Below are 11,385 nucleotides of genomic sequence, written 5' to 3'. Positions count from 1 at the left end.
TGCTTTAGTCCCGTGACTTCAGTCACACACACTCTGAGTCATATGACTGTGGTTTCATCCATCTGCTCAGATCCAGTCCAGAGGTTAGGAGTCTCCTTCCAATCAGAGCACAAACAACACTGTTCACCCCTGACCCACTGCAGTCCCATGCTGGAAGCCAAACCACCGGCAAAGTTAAAAGACACGTATTGAACCAAAAGAGGCGTGTGTCTCAACTTTCTCTATTGTGAAATCAATTTCAATATTTAAGGAAATCCTGCTCTGAACGTGTGCTTTGAATGGAACATTAACCAACCTTCAGTGGATAATGCAGACACTGTTTTTTTTTCTTTATGTTTTATTGCAGCGTCACTCTGACAACAACGCTTGTTTCATTTATGACCCCAACCTGCGGCCAACTGTGAGGTTGTAACTGGAGCTAAAACCCGGAATCACTGCTCTGCATCTCCGAGACTCGGGTCAGAGTTTATAAGGAGAAGATCCCTCACCTGTGACAGCAGAGTGAGCAGATCGGCACATTCAGAAACATGAGACTCCCAGTCCTGCTCGCATGTCTGCTGGCAGCCTGCCTGGCAGAGACGCCTCATCCATGTGGTAAGAGGATATTTTAGTTGGAATGAAGCTTTAATTTCATTTGCTTTCTCAGTATTTCTTCATCATGTCTCACCTTTTCTGTATGAGACAAAATATTGCTGTTTTTTAAACCGTTTTTTGGTGTTTCAACATGAAAAATGTCACATTTCTGACCCACAGAAAGTCCAGTCCTTCTCAGCGGAGCCCTCACCGTGGTAAGCTTTTCATTCTTCTGCACAATCAAGCTAAACCTGAGCAGAGCTTTTGAGTAAACGTGTGAATCGGGATCACTCACACTCTGACTTTCCAGTCCACACAGAATGAAAAGCTGTGGACCTACGCCAGATACTTGTATGACGCACTGGGACACAGAGTGCGACTGCGGGAGCTGGGCGCCTACGAGAATAAGACTTTCACCTACGACGCTCTGCTGCTCTACAGAGAGGTGACCAGAGCATGAACAGTTTGTGTCTTTGTTTTAGCAGGAAGTGACTTTTGATCCGGGCTTTTAAAAAAGGAAATGAACGTTTGGAAACACTGCAAGTGGATACGGTTGCTTAGATGTAAAGCCAGAAAGAATCCAATGTGATTTCAGGAGATCACAGACTCGAATCAGCATGAAAGTTTTCTCCCAGGAAACAGCTATCCATTTAAAAAATGATGATAATCACAAGGGAAGCGGAATAAAATGGAGCAATGGTAAATGATTACCTCTGGTCAAGCCCATGAAGAAAGCCATATTCTGTTGTTGAGGAACAATGATTAGTTTGTAAAGACAGAGATGACAGAAATACCAGATCAACTTACAAATTCACCAATTTGGAAATAATTTCTTTTGAAGATTGTGAGTTACATGACTGTGTGTAATGGCTTCAGTCCTGAAAACCTATAGAGCATGTTACAAGAATACCAGATAAATGAAACCTCAGGGTGGAAACTTTTTTGATACACTTCCAGATCAGCAACACAAATTTACATGGACCTTAAAGTACCGGGTCTGACACCAGACACAGTACTGGTCTGGTGTCAGAACTCAATGTAAATTGAAGTTCTTTAGACTAAGAACTCTAAAGAAGCGTTTACATGTTTTACAGTCATCTGAAATCATCCAGCCAAAAACTTCCTCAACTTCCATCACTTAATACAGGAGAAGTCATCTGGCGTTTATGGCCTGCTTATTCCAATACACATACCGAAGCCCTTAAATATGTACATTATGGCACAGTGTTAGGGTGATGAGTGCATCAGAAGACTATATAAATTCTAAAGTCAGCTACCAATCTGATTCCTGATTTGCCAGTGCTGGCCCCAGAGGCCCCCACATAGTCACATGGATTCAGAGCAGATGCCCACCAGACACAACCATCCAAAGGCAAATTTGCAAAGGCTCCCTTTACAACGATGTATGTGTACCAAGTGTTGCATAGTTAACAGCTGGATCTCTTGGCTGTTTCCCTGTTTAATGCTTTATCTGCATGCTCTATCTGTTGGTAGCCATTTGCATGTAGGTTTGCAGTTGTCCAACACTCTCCATTTTAGGATGATTTGTTTGAAAAGTGTTCTGTAAGAATCTGAAAGAATTGACCTTGCTGAAACTGTCCCTTCCTACCTTCCTGATCAGGCCACCATGTATGAGATCCACTATCATAACCGCACCTGTAAGAAGCTGCCTCTGAAGGTAGCGTTCTACCCGCTGGCCATCCCAAAAGACGCCACTCTGCTGGGTCAGGCTGTAGTGGGAAGTTCATCCGGACCTGGACAAGGCCTCTTGGTGAACACCTGGGTGGGAGACCTTCCAGACAAGTCAGGTGAGAAGACATCCTATGGCAATAATCTCCTCGGTTCTTCATTCATTCAGCCAGCTTTAGCAGCTTTAACATTTTTTGCTCTATCATTCCAGGAAAGTACTCATCAGTGGTCACTGAATTTGGCTGCATTCCTGTCAACACCAACTACCAAACCAAAGAGTACGGATGGGTGGTGACGAGGTTGGTTTCAGCATCGTGACCATGATAAAGCTCAAGCTGATCTGTCTGAGTTCAGCCTTATGATTCCTGCATCTGTTTCTCTGTTAGCTTCTTCGACAACGTCATTGGGATTGAAGATCCTAATCTCCTCAACCCCCCCAGCTTCTGCTCAGAAGCGGAGAGGAAGGAGGATCAGGAGGAACCAGTCGACTTCTTCAGCTTATTTCAAAATAAGAAATGAAGACCTGCTCCATTTCATCTAACTCATGTTGTCTTGTTCAACTCTTGCTGGAGACCTTGGTGCGTTCGGTATTTTTCTCAAGATGGATCAGATTGTCCAGTTCACGGCACTTGAGTTCATTTTCATTTAGTCTGATGCTCCGATGAAGAATGTCTCTCCAGAACACGAGCAAGAATAATAAACTGAGTAATTTTCTCTTCATTGTGTTTTTGAGTCTTTGATTGATTTGTACACACACAAACTCACACACAAGTTTATAGGTTACCCCTAACTCTGCCTGACGCTAACCATACTTCACATAACACCATTAATCCTAAAAAGAGGAGCTCATGGCATTATGAGTGGACTTTGGCCCTCATTAGGTTCACACCAGAGAAGGCCTTAAATAGGCTACACATACAAGTACACACACACTAAACAGCTCATCCATCTTGAACATTTTTTGTCAGGTTACTGAGATTTTGTATATCCAACACAAATCAGCACAAAATTCTTATTTGGATGCAAACTGCAATGACAGTTTCCAGTCTTTTGGGGTTCGTCTTTACCAGCAGGACAGTAGAGCAGATTGAGGCACTAAATTTTCAATTCAGTATCAGTAAGTGAAGATAAATGACACGTACACACATTTAGACATATTTCTGTTCTCTCCCCATTTCACTGTTCTGCTAGACTTTTATGTTTGTCACACAAACTGCCCAAAAACACGAGACTTTTGGTTTGAATGCTCTTCTGCTCAGAAGATGCCGTTTGTTGTTGGCTTTCAGCTTTTTCTGAAGGGAAATTATTGTAAACATACAGCAAGTTTGGTGCTGTAATTAAAAACATAAAACGCTTTTTAAGAACGGGTATTCATTTAAGTCTTTAAAAGTGTAACGAGTAGACAGGTTTTTTTCTAGGATGTAACGTGACCAGATAGTGATCATGGCTGAATGATCAAAAACCAGAGATAATCATTGGATTTGGGAATCCGAATCAGTTAGAACAAGTTAGAAAGTTCTCCTTGTTCAGTCATGTGGATTCGGCATATTTCACAGCATCTTTGATAATTATGCTGGATACAGACTGGAAACCCCACAAGTTTGTATTTAAGGACAGCAGAGGACAGTGGGCTTTCCGTCAGACGACATGACGACTCTCTTTCTGTTTGTGTGCCTGTTGGTGGGCTGCCTGGCTCAGAGACCCCAACCATGCAGTAAGTACACACACTGGAAGAGCTCAGCATCAGGATGTTGTATTTCAGAATCTTCTTACCAGCTCATAATATAACTCAGCTTTTTTTTTCCTGTTCAGCATCACCGCCTCTCATGTCTGGAGGCCTTTCTGTGGTAAGTTGAAACCAGTTCGACTTTGTTCTCTCACTCCTCTCAGTGAAACGCATTCTCTCCGTCCTGCAGTCCACCCAAAGCGAGAAGCTGGCAGCTTTTGCTAAATACGCCTATGATGGCCTTGGGAGGCGGATCCGCCTCAGCGACTTTGGGTCCTTTGACAATAAAACCTTCCATCTAGACGTGCTTCTGCTTTACAAACAGGTGAGAACCAAGCAGAGGGGACACGTATGTATATATGTATGTATGTATGTATGTATGTATGTATGTATGTATGTATGTATGTATGTATGTATGTATGTATGTATGTATGTATGTATGTATGTACGTACGTACGTACGTATGTATGTATGTATGTAACGGGTTCTGTTTGTAATCCCATCCCTTCCTGCAGGGGGTGATGTACAAGATCAACAACCGGGACCAGACGTGCCTGAAAAGGCGCCTGAGTACGGACTTCATCCCGCTGGCCGTTCCTAAGGATGCCTCCCTGGTGGGTCAGGTTGTGCTGGGCAGCTCTTCGGTTCCAGGGGAGGAAATTCTGGTCAACACCTGGACTGGGACGCTGCTGACTAAGAAGGGATCAGGTAGAGTTTCTTCTAAAATATTTGTACCACTTAAAGTTTTTCACCTTTTTTCACATCGCCCCACCATTTTCAATATATTTTATTTGGGATTTTATGTGGTAAGTAGATAACACAGTGGAAAAAAGTGGTACTTGTTTCAGAGCCATTTTTCTGAAAAGGAGCCTGAATGTAAAACTAGTTGTACAAAAACTGCATTTCTTTTGTTTAGATATAAAATTATAGAGATTTTAAAGTTGAACACTCATCTAATGTAACTTTAGGTATGATGCTAATTATACACCAGGCACTTAAACCTCCAGTGGTTATATTTTAGACACAATATTTTCACATATTTGTTAAACCTGTCATAATGTCATGAAAATATAATATCTAAAATAGTATAATATTTTAGATAATAACTTAGGAAAAAAATCAAGCTCCTCTGCTTCCTCCTTGTGGTTCTACAGATATCTGCAGAAATACAGCAGATACCCAGTTAGAATCAACTAATCAGAGCAAGGAGGAGGGTCTCAGTGCTGTCTTGTGGACATTCAACCACATGACTGCAAATGATTCAGCAATAATGTACCTCGTCTGTTTTTGTGTTGTTTTATTTTCCTCCTTTGCAGCAACGTACGTGAGCACGGTTACAGAGTTCGGATGCATTCCGGTCAGCACCCTGTTGAGCACCGACAAGAGAGGATGGGTGGCAGTCAGGTCAGTGCTCACACCTCACTTATTCAATTCCCGTCAGCTCCAGAGAGCAGATAATGCCGTCTTTTTTAATGCCTGAATAAAATGGCGTCCTTCGACTCAATTCAAATTTAAAAATACGAAGGGAAATGTGGTGGAGTGATTTTATTCTTCTCTCTAACCAGCTACAGTGCACTATGAAGAGGGATATTTTTTTTATTGTAGAAAAAAAAGTGTGTATGAATTAATAAAACTGAACTAGAATATAACTATATTCCCCATGTCAACGCTTCCACAAAAGGCTTTGAAAGCTTCCTCTGGTTTGCTCAGGAAACGGGTAAACAGCTCTTAATACCTGCTAATCTGTCCTATTATTATCAATGAACCAACAAGTGTTCAAAAATAATTACCCTTCATCATCAAGAACAACACAAACCAAACAGCACAACTTTGTGAGCCTACTCGTCTGTTGTCATGGGTTACCCCATGACAGGAAGCTTCATATCAACCTGATCCAGCAAGTTGTGCTGTGTGCATAAAACGGAACAGTAGCTGCAGGAATAAGCTTTAGATTTGCATTTCTGATGGTGTCAGTGTCACTAAAACAGTCTCACTTTGGGGTTTATGTCAAATGGAGTGGAAACAAAAATGAAAAAGAAGAGCGAAAAGAAAGGTAGAAAGGTGAAGGGAAGGTTTAAAAGATATCAGACAGGAGTAGACGAGAGCAGCTAGCTAATAGCAGCTGATAGCAAATAGCAGCTACTAACAGTAAACAAATCCCATTGGTTGATGGAAAATAGGCCAACTGTTCTTAGCGCACAGGTGAAAATCAGATCTGGGTGTGATATCAAAACCATCATAACAGATTCACCTTTTAACTCTTCAGCTGTCATAATCTTACACAAATGTGTCAGCCATGTTGGATTTTCAGGGGGAGGTTGGTGTTCAGTTGACATTTGATTTATTTTCCAGCTTTCAAAGAAAGTGGAACACAGAATAAAATGACCATTTACACCATGCAGGAATGAAAACCTTCCACTCAGGCATGAACTCTGTTTTCTGTTGAGATTCTACTGCAACAGATTAAACTGATTGTTTTTGTCCGGTTTTCAGCTTCTTCAACAACGTCGTCGGACTAGTAGACCCCCAGGATCTCAGCCCGCCACTGTTCTGCAGCACTGCCCAGCTGGAGGAAGAGGACCGAGACACACACACTTCATTTCTGCAGCTTCTTTAAAAACTAGAAACACACTACAACAGGAGTCTAACTATTTCACTGTAAAATGACTTCGAAGCGGTTTTAGTCAAAACTCTTGTAACACTTGAAGAAACTGAATGAAATTCACCAGCAATCGTTCACTGGGCTGACTGACAGGAAGCTGAGTGCAGAACCTTGAACGAGTATTCAACAGCTTCAAAGTGTCCAATATTAATCTGTCTTCATTTTAGTCTCATAAATATTTCTGGGTTGATAATAACCAGTGTTTTTTTTTCCATCTTGTTGCTGGATGTGTTTTGGGAGGAGGAGTTGAGTCATGTGAAATTTGTTTGGTCATATGACAGTAATGATGATGCAACAGAGGACTGTGGTGTGTTTAACTGTAGCAGTACATATCAGGATACGTATAATATCTGGATATGTAATGTCAGAAAATAGTTGGTAGCCATAACAGTAATATTAATGTTGGATGTTAGCATTGGCCCGCATTTTCACGTCGGTGAATCCTGGATTTAAACTTCCATATTTTTACGTTGCAGTCACAAACATGAAAGTGCTTCATAGGATCTGACATTTTTCCATTTCTCAAACATAGAAAAATATATTCTATATGTTCAAAGAGACATGCCATATGTTTCACTCAGTTTGAAACATGTGCAGCTGAAGCCACAGGGGCAAAACAAACCTTCAGGGTCTAATTTTGTTCCTCCGCATGTGAGCATAACAAAACAAAACTTATGCAAGTTTTAACTTGTTCTAATATTGTAACTCCTGGTTTATTGGTGTGTAAAACATTTTTGTTTGGGGATTTTTTTTTTTTAATTTATGAACTTGGATCTTTTTTTGTTTTTGTTTTTTGAAGTAGAAAACTAGAGGAACTGCCGCTTGACTCGTTGTTCTCTCTTTTTAAAGTACCTTTGCCTTTAAACTTCCGACGAACGACAGCGAAAGGTTAACGTTTTCTGACACAGTTACAACAATTGAACATTTTCAAACTTTTATGTGTCACGTCGCCAGCCCATGTGAACATCGTCTATGTGCACGAGCTTGCATGAAAATACACACGAGGTCAAGCGAGTCTCACCTCATCGCATGAGATCCATAGGACATGAATGGAGAGAGAGAGACACTTCTAAACTAAAGTTGTAATAAAACGTTAGTCGTTGCAGTTTGCATGTGTGGTGGAGTAAGTTTCCTTTAGTTGCTGTTGATTTCTGTGATATTATATTACCTCCTTTCTGCTACGAAAGTGCTTCCATTTTAATTGGTTGAAACGCAGCAGAAGGAGGGGGTTGCCCAGGGCAACATTCCTGCAAGCTGTAAAAGTTAGGCACGGTGACTAATCCTGATTAAAAGATTGTGATTAATCTGATTAGATTCTTTTATTTTTAATCAATTGACAGAACTGGTATAAATACATCATGATGTAAAAAATGAAATGAATGACTTGGGCAACATTATTTTTGTGTGAATGTATGATTGTAATTCTCTTTGTTGTTCCTTTGTACCCAGGAAGCAGTGTGAACATGTATTTTTCTTCTTTTTGTGCGGCTCAAAATAAAACAAACCAAAAAAAAAGAAAAAAAAAGAGTAAACATTTTTAAAGAAAAGATCAAAAATGTCTATTTCTTTTTTCGGCTGATTTACCTGAACTCATAATGAATGACTCTCCAGACTCATCAGAGCTGCTTTTATTTGAAACAAACTTAAAAACAGGAAACAGGCGTCAGGTGACACCGGCTGCTAACTGCCTACTTTTAAAGGAAGTGAGCTCTGATTGCAGAGAGGAGAGTCAGCCTGACAACATGAGAGCTCTGGTGCTGCTGGTGCTGCCTGTGCTGCTGGTGTGCCTGTCGGTGGGCTGCCTGGCCCAGAAACCCCGGCCATGCAGTGAGTACACACACACACGCGCGCGCACACACACCTGCGTGAACATCTCTACTTTTATCATTTATTCAGACTAAAATATGCTTTTCATCTCGACAGCCTCCCCGCCGCTGCTGACCGGTTCTCTTTCTGTGGTGAGTTCCTTTTTTTTCTTTTTTTCTTTTTTTTTAAACCAGTCAAATAACAAGAAGTGATTGTTTAGGATCATAGTAAATACTTACTGTGGATTTATTTCCAGTCCACCCAGAATGAGAAGCTGGGGGCCTTTGCCAAATACACCTACGATGCTCTGGAACAGAGGATCCGCCTCTGGGAGTTTGGATCCTACAACAACAAGACCTTCCACCTGGACGTGCTTCTGCTCTACAAATATGTAACAACCACAGAGAAGGGATTTTAAACATGTTGTGTTTTTATTGTTATTATAATTATAATCCTGTCCTGTTTTGTAAGGGTGTGATGTACAAGATCAACTACAGGAACCAGACGTGCTGCAAGAAGCACCTGCACCGAGGCTTCCACCCGCTGGCCGTCCCGCAGGACGCCTCCCTGCTGGGCCAGGCCGTGCTGGGCAGCTCCTCCGGTCCCGGCCAGGGGGTCCTGGTCAACACCTGGACCGGCCAGCTGCACATGAGGAACACGACAGGTACGGCAGGAGGAAAACAGAATCATGTGGTGCTGCAGGAATTCCTGAGCTCGCATTTCCAGTTTGACAGGTTGACCTGCTCTGTGTTTACCGCAGTGAAGTACATGAGCACCGTGACGGAGTTTGGCTGCGTTCCCGTCACCACGCTGGTCCACAGCAGCAGGGATGGATGGATGATCACCAGGTTGGTGCCTGAGGCGTTAGAGGCCTGAAGGGTTTCACATTCTGACAAATGGCGTCCAGAACGACTCCCACGCCAGGCTTAATTTACAAATGCTATCCTATTGTTCATCATTTACCGTGATAAATCTAATTTTGATAGCAATTTTAATTTATTGCTGATCGTCACAATAAGTTCCAATTAATCCTGACAAAACTATCAGTATTATCAGGATTGTTAGTATTTTCTCCACTTTTTCCTCAATTATCAATCAATTTGAAAATATGATTAAATGCAGTTACTGTTTGCAGTTCAGCGATAAAAATTAACTTTTTAATGTGACTAAAAAAAATCACATAAAAAAGTGAATTGTCAATGTTTTTCCAGATCAGTATTTGTGTTTCTGTGAAAACCATTCAGTCACAGCTGCCTGAAAAAAAACTAAGTTTGTTTTTATTGTCACTTTTGTTGTACATTAATTATACCAGAAAATGTCATAATACAGCTTTGAGTCCATATATATGGAAGTAAATATGTGCCATCAGGCTTTGAATTAAAAATGACTTTGAAATTTTAATTGAATAATGACAATGAAAATTTTTTTAGGTTAAAAATAAACCCTGAATGTATTTTAACACTGAAAAAGTAAGTACAAATAAATTTCAGAAGCATTTTTAGTTCCTGATGGCACGTATTTACTTCCATATGCATTATACGCACCACTAAGACAGTCTACACAATATTAGACTTTTTAAAAAGACTGAAAACACAAAAAAAAATGTTCTGAATGTTTTCGTTTCATAAACACGGTTGGAACCATAAGTTTACATACGGCGAAAACTTTTTTTTTTCTCTCAGGCTGCAGTCACATCAGACTGAACTTCTCTCGTTTTAGCTCAGTCAGAATTAACTAGATTATTTAAATTTGTTAAATTCCAGAATATAATAAAATATATATGTCAATCTGAATTCACTCAACAGTTTGTTAGGGCTCCTTCAGCATCAATGTCAGCATCCTGTTGTCAGGGTTGCAGGTTGAAGAGGCACAGTATTTCTTTTTTGTGGCTGCCAGTCCTTGTGGTGGTGTCCATGCCTGTCTCCTGGACGTCTGTCCAGTCAGTCGTCCTCACCATGGCTGTGTCCTACTGACCCAGACCGAGAGGGTCAGGAAACGCAGCAGCTGTTTTCAGTTCATTAGCTGATCACACTATGACTCGATGAGTTTCCAGTGTTGAACTGTTTCACAGCATACACTGCGTCTTCCGTTTGAGGCGAATGTGTGCCACGTTTTATTTTTGGGGTTTTTTTTGTTGTTTTTTTCTCAGCTTCTTCAACAATGTCATGGGGCTGTCTGATCCTCAACACCTCATCCCACCGCGTTTCTGTGATGACGCCAAGCTGGAAGAAGAGGAAGGGGAGGAGCCGGCCACCTTCTACAGCTTCTTCTAGGAGATTCTCATGGATCTGGCTCACCTGGTGAATCTTTGCACTGACCTGTCACTTCCTTCAGTCCTTGATAAAGAAACTTTAAGTGGATGAAATCTTTGCCGTCAGCCTATCTGTTACTCGTTTGTGTATAAATCAAGCATTGTAGAATTTGAATTGAGTGCAATAAGTACAAAAATGCTCATGTTTTTTTTTTCATCATGTATGAATAAATGCTCCAAAACTTTTTGAGACGTCATAAATGATGTCAGCTTTTGTCATGGCAACACACTGTGATTGTGTGGACCTTAAATGTCTGTTTCTATAAAGCATCTCAATAAATCAGAGTATCATCAAATACCACGAAGCAAAAGTCATTAATTATATTGATTAATTAAACTGAATGAAATATTCTAATGATCATGACTTGCAGTAAATAAAAAACCCAAAAGTCATTCTCTCGAAAGTTTTACTGTATTACATTTTACAATCAGAAACTTTCAAGTGGGATCAGTTGAATAAAACTTAGCCACTAGATGGCAGAAGACAGTCGGCAATGAGAACGAGAGTCTGAGGGATGGATGTGGAATATTACATTAATCTTTAATGTTCACTCAATCTTGACATTCTTGAGAAGGATTGTGTTTTTTTTAAACAAAAACAACAAAGAGCTCTAAATC

At 40.7% G+C, this 11,385-nt stretch overlaps 3 protein-coding genes across 3 annotated transcripts; all 3 read left to right on the top strand.

Moving 5' to 3' along the window:
- The first annotated feature begins 261 nt into the window (after positions 1–261).
- Positions 262–2,982, top strand: LOC129378261 (ependymin-2-like). Its single transcript, XM_055058579.1, has 6 exons — positions 262–594; positions 754–788; positions 884–1,018; positions 2,195–2,381; positions 2,474–2,561; positions 2,649–2,982. The coding sequence occupies exons 1-6, from the start codon at positions 528–530 to the stop codon at positions 2,779–2,781; spliced, it is 645 nt and encodes a 214-aa protein (XP_054914554.1). The 5' UTR covers positions 262–527; the 3' UTR covers positions 2,782–2,982.
- Positions 2,983–3,889: 907 nt separating this feature from the next.
- Positions 3,890–7,760, top strand: LOC129378262 (ependymin-like). The gene is made up of 6 exons (XM_055058580.1): positions 3,890–3,976; positions 4,075–4,109; positions 4,179–4,313; positions 4,504–4,696; positions 5,305–5,392; positions 6,482–7,760. The coding sequence occupies exons 1-6, from the start codon at positions 3,910–3,912 to the stop codon at positions 6,603–6,605; spliced, it is 642 nt and encodes a 213-aa protein (XP_054914555.1). The 5' UTR covers positions 3,890–3,909; the 3' UTR covers positions 6,606–7,760.
- Positions 7,761–8,369: 609 nt separating this feature from the next.
- LOC129378260 (ependymin-like) lies at positions 8,370–11,065 on the top strand. Its single transcript, XM_055058578.1, has 6 exons — positions 8,370–8,477; positions 8,574–8,608; positions 8,713–8,847; positions 8,928–9,120; positions 9,217–9,304; positions 10,606–11,065. The coding sequence occupies exons 1-6, from the start codon at positions 8,393–8,395 to the stop codon at positions 10,727–10,729; spliced, it is 660 nt and encodes a 219-aa protein (XP_054914553.1). The 5' UTR covers positions 8,370–8,392; the 3' UTR covers positions 10,730–11,065.
- The last annotated feature ends 320 nt before the right edge of the window (positions 11,066–11,385 follow it).

Source organism: Poeciliopsis prolifica, unplaced genomic scaffold (genome assembly GCF_027474105.1).
Source record: "Poeciliopsis prolifica strain line A6 unplaced genomic scaffold, Auburn_PproV2 SCAFFOLD051, whole genome shotgun sequence".
Classification (NCBI taxonomy): domain Eukaryota; kingdom Metazoa; phylum Chordata; class Actinopteri; order Cyprinodontiformes; family Poeciliidae; genus Poeciliopsis; species Poeciliopsis prolifica.
The sequence above is the reverse complement of the archived record's forward strand: the minus strand, read 5'-3'. Positions and strand labels throughout refer to the sequence as shown.